The following is a 17182-nucleotide window of genomic DNA, read 5'->3' on the forward strand; positions in this document are numbered from 1 at the left end:
CGCCAACCGATTTTGCTAGTGATTCTGGCTTCGACAACACCCCCGCTGCATCTTCTACTATTTTGATACCCCTTAGCGTGTTTACTAGCATTCGCCATTTCACTGAGGAGAAATTCATACACCGAACAAAATGGACAGCGGTCTGGAAGACGACCTGGATCTCTACGGTACGCCCCGCTGCCACGGGACGCTCGGGGCTTCCCGACGACGATTCGTCGCGCCCAGTTCCCCAACTCCTCGTTGGGTCTGCGCTCGGTTTTATCTCTTTCTAACAAGTGCGCGATCTAGCCCTCCTCGGCGTCGACAACTCCGCCAGCCCCAACGACATCAAGAAGGCTTACCGCAAGGTTAGTCCAACCACGGCTGACACCCCTGTCTGCGACAGGCGCATGGGTACTGACACATCCGCGTAGCTTGCGCTGCAACACCACCCCGACAAAGTCCCCGAGGAAATCCGCGCCGAGTCCGAGGCAAAGTTCAAGGCCATCACGCAAGCATACGAAATCCTCCGCGATGATGAAAAGCGCCACTTGTACGACACACACGGCATGGCCGCCTTCGACCCGTCGCGAGGCGGACCGGGTGGCCCCGATGTCGACCTCAACGACATCCTATCCCAAATGTTTGGCATGAACATGGGCGGTATGCCGGGTGGTATGCCGGGTAGCGGGCCCCGTCGCCCGAGGCGGAGTCCGGACGAGGAACAAGCTTACAAGGTCACGCTGGAGGAGCTGTACAAGGGCAAAACGGTCAAGTTCGCTGCTGAGAAGCAGGTGGTCTGCGGCCAATGCAAGGGGAGCGGCGCGAAGGATAAGGTGAAGTCGAATACGTGCGACCGCTGCCACGGCGCCGGGCGTCAAGAGGCCTTCCGCCAGGTTGGGCCTGGGCTCGTTCGGAAGGAGGTCATCCCTTGCGACCATTGCCAGGGCTCGGGTATGTACTACAAGGAGAAGGACCGCTGCAAGAAGTGCAAGGGGAAACGCACCATCAAGGAGACCAAGGCGTTGGAGCTTTACATCCCCCGCGGTTCCATGCAGGGCGAGCGCATTGTGTTGGAAGGCGAGGCTGATCAGATGCCCGACATGATCCCCGGCGACCTGATCTTCCACTTGGCCGAGGAGCCTCACGATAATTTCACCCGTATCGGCCACGACCTCTCCGCGGACCTGCACGTCACACTAGCTGAGGCCTTGTCTGGCTTCTCGCGTGTGGTGCTCAAGCACCTCGACGGAAGGGGTATTCACATAGATCACCCCCGGGGCAAGATTCTCCGCCCCGGTGACGCGCTCAAGGTTCCGGGCGAGGGTATGCCGCACAAGAGGGGAGATGCTAAGGGAGACCTTTACCTCATCGTCAAGGTCGACTTTCCTGAGGACGGCTGGCTGTCCAGCAATGCCGAATACGACTCCCTTCAGAAGCTGCTACCGCCTCCCGTGGAGCCCATCGAGGCGGAAGAAATCGACGAGGTACAATACGAAGCGAACGCTGACATCGAAGAGGTAAGCTGAGCACATACACAACCCCGTATTGACCCCGCTGTACAGTTTAGGAAACTCACAAAATCTATAGATGGGGGCTCACCAAGGTGATCCACGGTACGGCGGAGAGTGGGAGGACGAAGAGGAAGAAGAAGGCGGCCCACAATGTGCCACTCAATAAGCATCTTACGACTGACGAGGCTTTACTGGGAAATATCGAGTTCTACTTCGGAACTCAGTTGATAGACGGGGGTTATAGACGACATACAAGCCATCTCCAAATGCATTGCTAAACAGATCTTAACCTTGGAACCTTCACTTCACGGACATGCTGCTGAATTCAGAATTCCACCGTAGAGCAACACCACCCCTCCCTTTTAGAACACCCCGCTTCTCCAGAGATACCGAATCGTTTCGTAACATGCCATGATTTCTGTGAAATGGTTTCCCGCCTAGCTCAGTAGGGCCATTGAACTCCCACCATACCTAACCCGCCAGCGATGCATCTCCGCCGACTTGCTTCCATCCCATCCACTGCTTCCAACTCAACTTCTTCTCTGCCCTTGCACACTGCCCCTCCAGATTAACGACCATCCTTATCGATAACGATAAATCAAACGCTGCGGCTCATCCCTGCCCGCCAAGCCTTCAGACTCCACCTGTGGCTCGCCTGCACAGACGCACAGACCATATCCTTAACAATTTTCGCACAACCCTAAGCCCACCAGCTCAACCAAATTCTGGAATTTTTCCCAAGGTAGGTCCGGATCGTGACGACGCCAAATTCGACCATCACCCGACAACAACACCGTCAAGGTACGTCCACTCCCCAAAATTACCGTCGCAACCCCTTAACTCGTCATTTACAATTCGATTCTAACAACGTCGTCCAGATGGTTGCCGCCAAGAAGCACATTCCGATCGTGAAGAAGCGTACGTCGATATTCCTCGAAATCCTTCTGCCCTCTACCGATTGATCCCGGTGTTCCCATCGACACATCCAGCGCTGGATTGAAACACCGAATTCGAATTTGGGAGCGGACGGGATAAACATTCTTCGATTGTGGGATGGAACACGGAAATGTTAACATGCTTGTCTGTTTGCAGGCACTAAGGCGTTTATGCGCCACCAGAGTGACCGCTTCCTGCGTGTCGACTCAGCATGGCGCAAGCCCAAGGGTATTGACAACCGCGTCCGGAGACGGTTCCGTGGTAACCTTGCTATGCCCTCGGTATGTGGCATCAATCTCTTTTTGGGGGGTATCTGGCTGGGAACGCAGGAAATGGACGAGGAAGAAAGGGGGAGGACACCCGGGCAAACGAGCGGCTCGATGGGGAGGGCGTGCTCTCACCGCAGAACTGCCTTCGGCGCGAGATGGGGGTTGTGGCTAACCTGCTCATGTTTTTTTACTCTAGATCGGCTATGGCTCCAACAAGAAGACCCGCCACCTGACCCCCTCGGGCCACAAGGCCTTCCGTGTCAGCAACGTCAAGGACGTCGAGCTCCTCCTTATGCACAACAAGACCTACGCCGCAGAGTACGTTACCCACATATCAAACCCGGAGCAAACGAGTGCCACGACGACTCTTCGCTAGCGAGAATGACGAACCAGGCTAACATTTCCAATTTAGGATCGCCCACAACGTTTCGTCGAGGAAGCGGGTCGATATCATCGCGCGGGCGAAGCAATTAGGCGTCAAGGTCACCAACCCGAAGGCGAAGGTCACGACGGAGGTCTAAGCGAGGAGCATGGGACAAATCTTTTTCTGTGTTTTGGAGCATCTCGGGCGGTCTCCGGGAAAGGTCTGCTATTTGTCTGCGATTGCCTAGCACCCACCAGCGCTAGTGAATACAATTGCGGCCTCCTTCGTCACGGGAAAAAATACTGGCAGCCGCCACCGGGCCTCGGTCTGTTGGGCATAAGAGTTTATGGCTTCTGGCGCTTCATGGAGAATGTGTGTATTATGGGGTTCAATCAAGGAACATATGAGCCGACAAACTACAACTTAAAAGGCCCCGAGGCCCTAACTGTGACGAAACCAGTTCGAGATGATCAATCAAGAAAACACCCCTATTTCACCTACGCAGCGCCGCCAGTTTCAGGAGTATTTTCATACCGGTGCTAGAGTTTTGTTGATACTTCACACCTTTTCTCCCATAGTTTACACATCTTCTATTGGCTTCGCTCCTGCACTCACTCCCAACTAACTCCTTGAAAAGGCCGATAGCAATTCCATTTCTAATACGGTCGATATAAAACTTTGTTATATCCCAAACGTAGTAGATGGATGAGTTTACCTTTATGCATTCATTGTTGTCACAATACAATAGACCTGATATGTGGTTCATTCATGTGCAAACTATTTAAGGAATTTGTAGTTGACAGATTGTTATATTCACAGTTCTCTATGCTGCCTCTCATAACCTAAATTACGCCATGGTAAATTCGGCGTCCCTCATTCACTGATCTCCGCCTTCGCAATCGCTAGCGCTTCCCCAAACGCCGCCACAAAGTCGACAACGTCCTCAAACGTATTATACAACGGCGCTGGCGCTACCCGAATCACATCCGGTCTCCGCTCGTCCACAATCACCGCCCGCTTCTCTAGCTCCCGCATCACTGGTTCCAACAAACCCGGCTTCAACATAAGGCTTAGTTGTGCGCCACGTTGGGCCGAGTCCCGCGGCGTGATAACCCGGAACTGCGTCCTTTCGTCCTTCCCAATTCCCGTCTCGAGGAGCTCTTCAAGGAAGGCCGTGAGCCGCAGGGATTTCTCCCGCAGTTTGCCCACGCCGCCAGCAGCGGCAAACACCTCCAGCGACGCCGTCAAGCTGGTAATGTCCAGAATGCTCGGATTGCTCAGCTGGAACCCGGCCGCGCCACGCACAGGATGGAACTTGGTCGCCATTACAAACCGCGTCCGCTTGTCATTGCCCCACCACCCAGCCAGCCGGTTGATATACCCTTCTTCGGGCTTCTCGTCCGTGATCAGCCGGCCGACCCCGCTGTTGCGCTCGTGCACAAACACCCCGCCGATACACCCGGGACCCGAGTTGAGGTACTTGTAGCTGCACCAGGCCGCGGCGTCGACGTTCCAGTCGTGGAGCTGCAGGGGCACATTCCCTGCGGCATGGGCGAGGTCCCAGATGACAAAAATGTCGTGAGTGCGGGCGTGGGCGGTGATGGTGGGGATGTCGAGGAGTTGGCCGGTGTAGTATTGGATGCCGGGGAGGAGGAGGAGGGCAGTGGTAGAGGCGTGGTGGTCGATGGCGGCTAGGATCTCGGCGGTCGTGAGGACGTTGTCTTCGGGAGAGGAAGGGGAAGTCAATGTGACCATAGACGTGGCGGGGTCTAGACCGTGGTGCCGAAGTTGGGTTTCGACAGCGAACTATACTCTTTGTTAGCCTTTTTTTCTCTTTCCCCGCTTCCCGTGGTCTTCTGGTTCAAGCTAAGATCGGAGAGCTTGTGTGAGGACTAACATGATCACTGGGGAACGCCTTCGTCTCGAGGATGATCTTATGCCTCCCGTTGATATCCGGCTTGTAAAACGCAGACATCAACAAATGAAGATTCGCCGTCAACGTTTGCATGACTGCCACCTCATGCTCAGAAGCTCCCACGATCGGGGCAATGAGCTGCGCGGCCCGATCGTCCGCGTCTAGCCATGTCGGCAACGGCGACTCATCGAGAAGCTTAAAATGCCCCTGAACACCCTGCGTGGCCCAGGTTGAGAGGTACTGCTGGATACGGGTCTGAGTCCGCTTGGGCTGGAGCCCGAGGGAATTTCCGCAAAGATAGATGGACTTATCCTCAGTAGCCCCTTCATCCTTCGATTCCGTGGTGGCTGTGAGTCTTGTTAGCCTTCTTTGTCTGCAACTGGAATGAGTTTCCTCATCACAAAGTGTAGATTATACCTGTGTCGAGCAACTGGGTACTGGCAATCTGGCTCCTCGTGGGGATGTTGAACTCGCCGCGTGTGAACGCAAGGGAGTCATCCTTGTCTAGAGCCCGGGCCTTTTCTCTGGCATTTGCAATGGTTACACTGATGCCTTGAACACTCATTTTTACAACTCGCCGCTGCTTGGTAAATAATACTTCTTTTTCCTTTTTTGAGAGTCACCGTTTCTTGGTGGGAAAGGAGTCAATCAGCTATTTGTGGGGTAAGCTGTGAAAAAAACAGGCAATGGAGTTCATGGGTTGCCAAGTTGACAGAATTGGTTTTAGTTTACCTGTAGTTGATTGTACTCAAGCTGGACAAAAACTTTACAGATTAACACCTGTGAAGTGTTTCAAGATTGGCCAACGGACTCGAGACCACACGCCAAATGCATTGTTAGGTAAGCTGCACCTGAGACTCGACAACTCCAAACAAACGGCACAAAACAATCCTTCATAGCACCACAGCACGGCCCCCCCATAATCGACGTCCCAATTCACGGACACCGGCTGGTTTCCGCGGGCTGCCACGTTTCCGGCGATTGGAGGGGTTGCCGACCCCGCCAGAGCACATCATTCGGCTTTACCGCGTTGTGCCGCCTGCCAAGAGCGGGAGCGGCAACCAGCGGAGGGCCCCACAGAACAGTCGAATGTTCGATCTCCTTGGCCCGGGCCTCCCTTCTACTGGCTGATTGGTGGAGAGTATGGAATTGGGAAGAGGTCTTTTCGACCGTTGTACAGTACCGTTCTCGACCTGTAGATGGACGGGAGCTCTGGGGATTTCCTCTCGATCTCGGGCTAGAGAGGCCAACAGCTTCCCCCCAGGAGGAGCTCCGGGCTCCACGCGCATGAAAGTTGACAAGCATCGTCGCCCTAATGAAACTCGGGCTCACACTGTGCTCGATCACAAAACTGCCGGTTCGTCGGTCGATGAGGCAATCAAAGAGAAAACTCTGTCCATATTGCTTGTGTAACTTCCAGGACAGTAACGCGATCGGTAGCATGGAGCAAACCCAGTCGTTTCCGTTTCATGATCAGAATGCAAATCTGGGGTCAACCTGCATTAGCCTCGACTATGTTGGGGATATCGCTACGGGGCAGCCTCTTGCCGAAGCGTCCTGTCATGGGTCTTGAGGTACCGGCCGGCTGGTGGTACGGTACACGGAAGACTGCCGTCCCTGTCCCGATCCCAGGTAGTGTCTGCAGTCCCCTCGCCGGGAAGGTTGCATTTTTCGTGCAAGCACACACATGAGTATGACTATGCGTCCTGCGGCCTAGTGTATCTATGTGTAAACGGGATCGGCTTCGGTTAATAGTTCGGGTTCTAATTGCTGAGAAACGGCGGGGACGGAGCGAGAGGGAAGGTCTTTTGGACAAAAGCACGGGCATTCTGATCTTCCCTGATATTGGAAGGCAAGGAAAAGACAGTCAGCAGACTCGAATCGCCGCTGCAAAACTCGGGTACCCCTGAGAAGCTGCTGTCTGGTCAGCAGAACTCGCAAAAATAAGGGTAAAACATGCAAGTTTGTGACTCAACTTGTTTGTTTTATTTTTGGGACCCTTTCGGCAGGGGCGGCTGCCCTCTGCAGAAGATCCAGGTGAACCAACTAGGCTTGCGATTTCCCCAGTTCTGGGCACCGAAAGCTGGCCCATGGCAAAGCAAAAACGCAGCCCCAGGCGTGGAGCCCTCATAGTGAAGTGACGATGGTCTGGATTTTCTTGGCAGGGATGAACACTCGCAGCGGCCAGCGCTGAGCGCCAATACCAATTTCTCCATGACCCCGTGACTCTGTCAACAACTTCTTTTGAGGCGCCTCGAGTTGGCCGTCCGCACGAGGACAACGAGCTTTTTTCTCCGAGGCTACTTGGCGTTTCTTTGTTTCACCGCATCCACCCTCGAGGCCCGGTACTCCGAGCATCCAATGATCCAGGACTCGGTTACTTTCGAGTCCGGTATTGCCTCTTTAGTTGTTAGCTTGAGTCTATGTACTGTACTTCTAGGAAGTTGTAGTAAAAACAGCGATGGGCGGTCAATTGATGGAGGGATCCAGCCCCTCAGCATTCGCAGTAGCTGGTCTCAGTGACGTATTAGGCCGTCCCTCATCGCCCCTCATCCGCATGGAACGCTGAATTTTTTTCTTACCCCCTGAGCCCCTAGCTCCGCCCCAAGTCTCCAAGTCCCCAAGCCCCACCTCCACAGTAAACTTTTCCCACCGCCTTCCGACTCTCGAGCAAATGGTTTCCTGGATTCGTAACGCGGCCCGGTCCCGTGTGACGCCAGGAACCGGCCACCGGATATGAATCGGTGCCAAATAGGATTTCCATTACCCCCATTTTACTTGATCGGACGCACGGTCTGGGGTTCGGTCTGCCGGCGAGCAAGTGGAAACGAGAGATGGCGGGGCACCTGACCAGCCACAGCCGTCGAACTCAGGCCCAGACGCTCGCCTGGCCGTTCAGGGGCCTGTGGATTTTGCGACTTCTCCAGTCACGGGACCCATCGCCATCGCCGAGCAAGCCTAAGGGGCCGCGTCCTGGTTGGCAACGGTCCGGGGTTTAACTTGCGATCGTTGGGGAAAAAGAGGGTCTCGTTTATGGTGAATGTTTTCCTGACCGCGCGCTTGCGCCAGTGAGAAGTTAGAACAAACAGGCTGGGCATGATGCCACCATCATTGGATTGGGATCTTCCCTAGCCCGTCTGTCAGACGAACAGGCGGTAAAGGGAGAAGGCACACTCGCCCGTTAGGTACACTTGTTGGGTCGCACGGCGCAACGATCCAAGCTCGTCATTCAGCCCTCGTGTCGTGCGAGAGGAACGAGATTGGGAATCAAGAGCTTGAAGGATCTAACTGGTGCGAGACGGCACTAATAACGTGTCAAACGGCTTTGAATAGACAGTCAAATGCCGTTGCTAGACGCTTGAGGCGGAACACTTGTTGTTGTCCTAGCCACCTTGCAATAGCTATGGCGAGGCCGTGACTTACACGGGTTCATCTGTAAGTAGTACGGTGGACCAAGGGTGCGCTTTTGTGGAAATCCGTTGACAGATGGCCGCTCACAATCCGGGGATGGGCAACGTGGTGATTCTTCGAGTCAAACGAATACCAATTGCAGAAGATCAATAAACGCTAAACCCCCTCTAACGTTTCCAGAACGTGGAGTATTCTCGTCGTCTGTTCTTAGAGACACAGTGCAAGGTAGCGAGTCCATGCATGCATGCGTTGGACCTACCGATGTACAGTACAAACCTGCGAGCACGCCAAGTTGCGAGCTGGAGTGGTGCCAGAGAGAGAAACGGAGGCCAAGGTATGGATTCGTACGGTTGATGCTTGGCATCAAGAACTGCCATCGCCTTCAGTCTTGCTATTGGTACGAAACGGGAAAATTCAAATTCTCGCTTTGCTCATCTCGCCATCTCGAGCCCAGAACAATTGCCTCAAAACGCTGAAAAATGAACCATTATCCCTTTTCACCCCGTCCGGAGCGTAGAACTTACGAGAAAATGGTCCACACCCACTCCAGTTTTTTCCCCCAGAACCTTGAATAGCCGCCCCCGAGGCAACCGATCGTGGTGGCAGTGGCAGCGGTACGTACCTTTTTCGGGGAAAATCATTCAGGTACCGGCCTTGTGACCCAATCAGCAGCGGCTGGTAGTTGCCCGATCAGGTCTAGTCCATGGGTTCCCGTTTGTCAGAGCGTCGCCAAAATGTCATCACAACACCTGTTTCTGCAGGCAACTCCTTCCCTTTGGGAGTCGCCATGCTGGTGGAGTCTGACTGGGACTGTACAGTGTCAATCCATTCCTGGGGAGACTTTTTTCTCGGTCTCGTTGTCGTCGCCCAAGATGAGAAAGAAACGATGACGGCCTTTTCTCCGGCATATAAATCAGTGGCGTTCCCGTCCCTTAAGATGCCGGATTCTCCTAGTTGCTGGTATCCCATCCCATTCTCCATCCCGCAAACACCTTGGGTCAATATCAATCACATCGTGATTTGACTCCGGCACTCGTGCACACACACACACACACGGCCAACTGTTTGTTGTGCCTATTTCTAGAACACCTTATCGGGCCCGGCAAACATACCGTTGTCCGAGTCTCTTATCTCTCCGGACAACATCAATTTCTTACAGACAAGAAAGAAGTAGGTACCAATCTCGTTCCTTCCTCTCCCATCCCTTCGAGGACAGACCCGCGGCAGTCCCCCGAGTGGGACCTTAAACCCCGGGCTCCCTTGCAATGGCAGTGGTGGTGCTTGCCTTTGCTGTCTTTTCCCCTGGAATATCAGCTCCTGCGCGGTGAGGCGGCCGGCATACCTTATCAGCGGCCCCATTCTTTGGGTGAGGCTGTTACGCGGAGTTGTGTTCGTGGTCTGACCACCCAACGATCGAGGATCGGGCGGCGATCTGCACAGCCGTTGGGGATGACGGTCTCTGGGCCTCGCAAAAGCCAAGGCCGGGGTTGCGAGAGGTCAATTGGTTTTTGATTGGCAAACAACTTGGGGATGTTTCCGGGTTGGAGGTGTCATTGCTTATCATTGATTCCATTATTTGCGTTTGGCTTGCAACCTTTCAGCTACAGCAGCGGGCTAACATGGAAAGACTTACAGATACCCTTTTTGTGAGTTTTCACAAGAAGTCCTGCTCTCAATCCCAAGTTGTGGGCTTTGAGGTTGGAAATACCGCTTTTTACACCTGTGAGTTTTACAAGCCGGACTTTCCCTTCCAGGTTCATCCCATTTGGCTGGATTTCTTTGGCAAAGGGATTGAACCGTCCCTTCCCCTTCTCCCTTATCGCGTTAATTACACCGCCCTCCGGCCGGGCAGGGCCACATTCCAACGCCCCTTCCGTGCCTGTTTCAATTTGGCCAGTAACTAACGGGTTGGCGATAGCAACCACGCAATTGATCTCGGCAACTTGCAGACAACAACCGGGAAATTTGCTTTGAGCAAGTTACCACCCGGTATCGGTGCAGAAATTCCCTCAGGCCGGTTTCAGAGAAGGTACGTTTGACGAGGTTCCGTTTCCGCGTTGTATAACACTTGCCTTTGAATTTGAGAAGCGAGATATTTGAGATAGTGGGAGCCGTAAGACTGCATCAGCCGCCCTCTTATCTCCCTTATCTTGCGAAGCGCCGCAGCCGAGGGCCGGAAACGAGCACAGCCAGACACGAATTGGGAGCGGTGAGCCAGAATCGGGAGTCAACCACCTATCGTATCACTAAAACGAGTACCGGATCGCTTTACATCACCGCCCTACCTCGCGCCTATTCGGCGGGCAAATCTCACCTGGGTTGATGCTCACGCCGACTTGCCGTGTCACTTCTTCGGCTCACACCTGCCCCGTACCACGGCATTCGTGGCTCCTGGAATCTCCGATTCTGGAAATGGCGGTTTGTCGATTTGATACGAGAGCGGGCGCGAGGGCTGGTCTCCGGCTTGGTTGACCCTGTCCTTCCTCGCGTCAGACCTGCTCGCCTCGATCAGCCCCAGAAAAAAAGGGTCTTGATAACGGCCAACGGCGCATGGTTGACATCAAGCCAGAGGCTTGCGCTCACTGACACCGACATCATGGCTCCCGCTCGTGTTCCTGCTCTGGCTCCTGCTCGCTCTGCCTCTACAAAGCTGGCCTCCCCCTCGCGCCTCTCACACGCTCCTTTCTCCTTCCACTCGACACGTATCCTGGCTTAGTCACAGCTCACAACCCCTGCCGTTGTCCCTTTGTTCCCCGTCAACGGGCCATACCACCCCACGGTCGATATGACTTCTGTGGCTCTCCCTCTGTCACCGTCAACCCCCGTTGGCGGTGGCCGTCGCCGCGTTTCCGGCTTGACCATCACGACTGACTTCCCAATGTCTAGCTTCCCAGATTACGTGGATCCGTTCACTTCGTCGGACGAGACCATGACAAATTCACCGATCACGGGCGTTGCGAACCGCCTCGTTGAGAAGGTCAAGGGCGAAGAGCCTGGCAGGCATCCCTCTCCCCAGCCTACCCATGTCAGCTATGGGTCCCTTTCCAAGGTCAATGGCAACGGCCACAGAGTCCTGCGCTCGGCCACCGTTGGCTATGTTGCGCCTGAGTTCACGGGCAAGAAAGAGCAGATGCAGCGAGGTATGCGATGCTTTTGATATCCCGAGCCATCAACGAGGATGTTTGCAAGCGCAGTTACTGACACTACGGACAGTCAAGGAGTTCATCTCGACCTCCGGATGGATCCCTGGGTCGCTAGTGGACGCTCAGGTTGAGTGGTTCTACAACGAGCTCGGTATCGACGACGTTTACTTCCAAGCCGAGAATCCCGAAGTCATTGCTAAGCACATCACGTCCCTGTACGCCGCCAAGATCGCCGCGTTTTCGCGGGAGGACAAGCGGGAAGAGATCCGTCTGGACATGGAAGCCTCGGATCATGCCATCTACATCGACACCAGCGAGCCCGGCAAGACCAGTATCAACGGCCCACAATACGAGCATCGTCTCGAGTCCAAGTACTTGGATGACAACGACAACACACTAAAACGCTTCCGCGTCGAGACCTTCCGGTCCCCCAGTAGTATGGGGCATTCGGACTTCAAGGCGACTCTGCGTTGCTACTTCGTCTACCAGTGCCAGTTCGTTGAGCCGAACGCGGACCCCAAGGAGACTCGCCTGGAAGTTATCAGCGACCGCATGTTCCTTGCCAAGGCGACCAAGAACACCAAGCAGATTTACCAGGAGATTATCGAAGCATCTGTCAGTAGGACTGGCCCGGTGATCGAGGTCTTCGACATTGAGGACTCCCAGGAGAAGCGCTTGGTTGTCGCCTTCCGCTCGAGGACGGCGCGTGGGCTGTTCAGCGCTCTTAGCGACCTGTACCACTACTACGGCGTTACTAGCTCCCGGAAGTATGTCGAGCAGTTCTCCAACGGCATCACCGTCATGAGCATCTACTTGCGCCCCGCGCCCAATGTCGACTCCAAGTACCCGCCCCTCGAGGAGTCGATCCACCAGATCACCCAGGAGGTCTCGCTCCTGTACTGCATGCCCCAGACCAAACTGCACTCCCTGTTTGCCTCCGGTGAGCTCAGCTTACAGGAGACCTCGTATGCGCACTGCGTGTGGGTGTTTGTGCAGCACTTCCTGAACCGCCTGGGTTCTGAGTACGCGTCGCTCGTGGCTACCTTGGATCCCAACAACAACAGCCATGCCGAGATCCTGTCGAGAATGAAGAAGCGTCTGCGCACCGAGACCTTCACGCCCGATTACATTCTGGAGATTATCCTCTCCCACCCTCAGCTCATCCGCGCCCTGTACGCTTCGTTCGCGAGCGTCCACATGAAAGTTGGGCCAGAATTCAACCGCCAGTCCATCGCTCCCACCCCGGCCACCGAGGTCCTCTCCGACGCTAAGCTTAAGGACAAGATCACGAGAGACGTTTCCAACGAGCATGAGGAGATGGTCATGACCTCCTTCCGCGTCTTCAACAACGCCGTTCTGAAGACGAACTACTTCACCCCGACCAAGGTTGCCTTGAGCTTCCGGCTTAACCCCTCGTTTCTCCCCCCGATCGAGTACCCGACACCATTGTATGGCATGTTCCTTGTCATCACATCCGAGTCCCGCGGTTTCCACCTGCGGTTTAAGGAGGTCGCGCGGGGCGGTATCCGCATTGTCAAGTCGCGTAGCAAGGAGGCTTACTCGATCAATGCCCGCAACCTGTTCGATGAGAACTATGCTCTTGCCAGCACGCAGCAACGCAAGAACAAGGATATTCCCGAAGGCGGCTCCAAGGGCGTAATCTTGCTTGATCCTAAGCAGCAAGACAAGGCCCGCGAAGCGTTCGAGAAGTACATCGACAGCATTCTGGACTTGTTGCTCAAGGCCGAGACGCCAGGCATCAAGAACCCGATCGTCGATCTCTACGGCAAACAAGAGATCGTCTTCATGGGGCCGGACGAGAACACGGCCGACCTTGTCGATTGGGCGACCGTCCATGCCCGCAACCGTGGTGCTCCTTGGTGGAAGTCTTTCTTCACTGGCAAGTCGCCCAAGCTGGGCGGTATCCCCCACGACGCATACGGTATGACCACCCTTTCGGTGCGGGAGTATGTCAAGGGCATCTACCGTAAACTTGAACTTGACCCTTCCACTGTCAAGAAGATGCAAACTGGTGGTCCCGACGGCGACCTTGGCAGCAATGAGATCCTTCTCAGCAATGAGAAATACACGTCGATCGTGGATGGGTCAGGCGTCTTGGTTGACCCCAACGGCATCGACAAGGACGAATTGCGCCGTCTTGCCAAGAAGCGCCAGATGATCGTCCACTTTGACTTGTCTAAGCTGTCGAAGGACGGATATCGGGTGCTGTGCGACGACATGAACCTCACTCTCCCCACCGGCGAGGTAGTCAACAATGGCACAGCCTTCCGCAACACCTTCCATCTTCGGGATGGTGGCCTCACCGACATGTTCGTGCCGTGCGGCGGACGCCCCGAGTCGATCGATCTGGTCTCGGTGAACAAGATCATCAGGGACGGCAAGTCGACCATCCCGTACATCGTCGAGGGCGCCAACCTCTTTATTACGCAAGACGCGAAGCTCCGTCTCGAGGAGGCCGGCTGCGTTGTCTACAAGGACGCCAGTGCCAACAAGGGTGGTGTCACGAGCTCCTCGCTCGAGGTCCTTGCGTCGCTCAGCTTCGACGATGCGGGCTTCGTGGAAAACATGTGCCACGACGCTCGGGGTAATGCGCCGGCCTTCTACCAGGCCTACGTCAAGTCGGTGCAAGAGAAGATCCAGGAGAACGCGCGTCTTGAGTTCGAGGCCATCTGGCGGGAGCACGAGCAGACAGGCATCGCCCGCTCGATCCTGTCCGACAAGCTGTCGACTGCCATCACCACGCTCGATGAGCAGCTACAGCACTCGGACTTGTGGGAGACTGAGAACCTCCGTCGTTCTGTGCTGGCTGACGCCCTGCCCAACCTGCTGATTGACAAGATTGGCCTCAACACCATCATTGAGCGCGTGCCGGACTCCTATCTGCGGGCCATCTTTGGCAGCTACCTGGCCAGCCGGTTCGTGTATGAGTGTGGCAGCTCGCCAAGCCAATTTGCGTTTTACGACTTGTAAGTTTGAACAACCCCCCCCCCGGGCCCGACGATGGGTAATATATGTGTTCTCAGGACACGTGCTAACAACTTGACAACAGCATGTCCAAGCGGATGGCGAAGATCAACACCAATGGCGCTTGATTTTCGCAATGCTTCATTTCTGCTTCCTTTGGTTTAATAGGAATGGGATTTCGTTCAGTTCGGCGATTTGGCGTACAAAAAAAAGAGCAGTGTTAGAAAAAAACCACCAAATCCCGGACGCCGGGCAGCAATTCAATTACAAGGTACTATGGGCAAGATTTGGGCGTTCTGTTTTCTCATGAACCATTAGCATTTTGGGGATTCTTGGGACTCTGCAGCTATCTGTTTATCGCTGCTAATATATCTTTATTCTTTGCATTTGGGCTTTTGACCCTGTTGGCGTTGAGGGTGTTGGGGGCGATGGATGTGACGAGAACCCTCTGAGCTATGAGGTTTCAAACTTGGGGTTTGTCTTGTCGCCCTTAAGGTTTGTTTGGCTGTGTGTGCCTCTGATATTCACAAAAACGCGCCAGGTCAATACGGTCCTGATTTCACCCTTGGTGTGTCACCAATCATGCTTGCTTTTAGTGTTCAAGGTTTATTGGTACTATAGGGATACCTCCCATTTAGTCGCTCTCCAATACCGCCTTAATCATCGCCTGCCCCATCTCGACGGCCCCCTTAAACCGCGGCTCGAAGAACCGTTGGGTAACCGCAAACCGCTCTCGCCAGGTCTCAAACTGACGCAGCGCCACACACTCCGCCCAGCCCGACGCCGCAATCGTAAACTGCAGGTCGTCACGCCGAAACGACTTGTCCTCGATACCCACGCGCAGACTCTCGTCCAGCAACCCGGGCGTGCGGAACAAGTGCTCGGTCACACCCAGCCAGAGCCGGAACAGTGGGGTCGAACAGATCATGTGGTCGTAGGGCACGATGCCCAACGCGCTCCAGCAGTCAACCATGGCAAGCAGCGAGAGGTGGTTGTTGGGCATAGCCGGGGACGTATGCGGCTGAGCGTTCAGCGTGAACCGGTCGACGACGCCGTGCGGCAGCAACGGTCGGTCTGCCCACTTAGGGCTGTCCTCGCGGCCGAAGACCTTCTCCTTGGCGGCGTACACGCGCTCGCGGAGCTCGTCGGCGCGGCCCTCGAGCATGAGGTAGAACAGCTCTGTGGTGGACCGCGCGAACTGGTTAATCTGCTTGTGCGCTTCCGGGTTGAGGATGGCGAGCCCCGCGTAGACGTGCCATTTCTGTGCGTAGATGCGTAGCATCAGGTTGATCTTGACGTTTTCGATCCCGCCGACGTACCGTGTGCCTTCTTCCCAGGGGAACTGTTGGTTGGCGTGCCAGGCTTTGCCCATGGATAGGAAGGCCGCATGGGTGACAGCTTGGGTGTCGGCTGTGATGCGGTCGTGTTGGCGGGCGGTAAGGTAAACGCTCTTGGAGCCGAGGCAGCGCAGGACGGTCTCGACTTTGGCGAAGGAGGCGTCTGAGGCGCGGTGCTTGATGAGCACTAGCGGCTGGTCGTGCGGGTCGACGTTGGGGCCGTGAAGCGAGTGGCAGGATACGATGTCGACGTCGGGGGGAAGATGGGCCTCGAACGCCTTGATCTCGGGGTCCTTGCATGAGGTTTGGCCGCCGACGATGGCGCCGAGCCGGGTTGCTAAGGTACATGGACGTGGTGAGCGGAGTTGATCGTGATAATAATGTAGCAAAGCAGATAGGACAGCGCAGGCATCATGGAGGTTACACACAGGGGCCATACTCGGCGACGACACGGCCGATGGCCGCCGCTTCAACGCTATAGATGATGTAGTCGCTGGCACGGGATACAAGGTGACCGTTGCGAAGGATTTGGACTTTCTTCTATGAACACGAAATAAGATCTCAGCACTGACTTCGGCAGCGGCGAGATGAGAAAGAAAACAGATTCGGATGGCCTGCCATACATTATCACCAAACTCTGCGACCAACTCATCGTACTTCTCTTCCTTATCGCAAGCCATGATCCTGAAGCCCGTCATGGGTTAGCCCCCTCTTCGCTGTCTTTGCTTGGTCTCCACAGCAAGCACCATAAAACAAGATCTGTAGTCCCCAGTCAGCAAGCATATCCCAACACAGTAGATGCTGTGCTATCGTGTGCGCGTATCAAGGGGGGTGTATGTCTTCAGACGAAAAATAGTAAGGTAGCTGAGAATTTTCATCATGGAAAGCCCGCAGCGGTGAACCGGGGCCAGAATGGCTGACCGGCCATGTCACGAGCGATACTCTAGCCAAATGCACTCAAGTCATCATACGACGGGTGTTATGGTGGTGGGGATCGAGGCGGTTGACGTAAAGAAAAAAGAAGCTTACCAAGGCCAACAACAACAGCTAGCTTCAAAAGCTACCAGGTTAGTGCGCAACTACCGCGAGGCAACGCAGCCTAATCGCACGGCAATAAAAGAACGCGTCAAGATTACCTCCAACCGGCTTTACTCAAATGCCGGGCGTACATCTTGCCCATGTCGCCCATGCCGATGAGCCCGATGACAAAGTCCTCGGCACCCGGAAAGGTGGTCGCCGTGGAAGAAGAAGCCATGTTTCCTGCTTCCCTCTCTGGTTGGTGTGTTGAATTCAAGAGCAGTTTTGGCCCGTAGCCAAAAATCACATCGT

At 55.0% G+C, this 17182-nt stretch overlaps 4 protein-coding genes across 4 annotated transcripts; 2 read left to right on the forward strand and 2 right to left on the reverse strand.

Annotated features, from left to right (window-relative positions):
• Positions 1-130: 130 nt before the first annotated feature.
• On the forward strand, positions 131-3219 carry C8A04DRAFT_35137 (uncharacterized protein; the record flags this gene model as incomplete). The annotated part of the gene is made up of 7 exons (XM_062783056.1): positions 131-167; positions 289-347; positions 414-1499; positions 1570-1645; positions 2586-2710; positions 2895-3016; positions 3111-3219. 7 exons carry the CDS (start codon positions 131-133, stop codon positions 3217-3219), a joined length of 1614 nt encoding a protein of 537 aa, XP_062639518.1.
• A 716-nt stretch (positions 3220-3935) lies between these two features.
• Positions 3936-5542, reverse strand: C8A04DRAFT_10026 (pyridoxal phosphate-dependent transferase; the record flags this gene model as incomplete). Its single annotated transcript, XM_062776439.1, has 3 exons — positions 3936-4868; positions 4960-5324; positions 5395-5542. 3 exons carry the CDS (start codon positions 5540-5542, stop codon positions 3936-3938), a joined length of 1446 nt encoding a protein of 481 aa, XP_062639519.1.
• Positions 5543-11173: 5631 nt separating this feature from the next.
• On the forward strand, positions 11174-14644 carry C8A04DRAFT_10005 (Glutamate/Leucine/Phenylalanine/Valine dehydrogenase-domain-containing protein; the record flags this gene model as incomplete). Its single annotated transcript, XM_062776430.1, has 3 exons — positions 11174-11528; positions 11602-14518; positions 14602-14644. 3 exons carry the CDS (start codon positions 11174-11176, stop codon positions 14642-14644), a joined length of 3315 nt encoding a protein of 1104 aa, XP_062639520.1.
• A 506-nt stretch (positions 14645-15150) lies between these two features.
• C8A04DRAFT_10010 (uncharacterized protein) lies at positions 15151-17108 on the reverse strand (the record flags this gene model as incomplete). The annotated part of the gene is made up of 4 exons (XM_062776433.1): positions 15151-16190; positions 16282-16390; positions 16477-16537; positions 16990-17108. 4 exons carry the CDS (start codon positions 17106-17108, stop codon positions 15151-15153), a joined length of 1329 nt encoding a protein of 442 aa, XP_062639521.1.
• Between the last annotated feature and the right edge of the window lie 74 nt (positions 17109-17182).

This window comes from Dichotomopilus funicola (assembly GCF_033296635.1).
Source record: "Dichotomopilus funicola strain CBS 141.50 unplaced genomic scaffold C8A04scaffold_10, whole genome shotgun sequence".
NCBI classification, from domain to species: Eukaryota; Fungi; Ascomycota; class Sordariomycetes; order Sordariales; family Chaetomiaceae; genus Dichotomopilus; species Dichotomopilus funicola.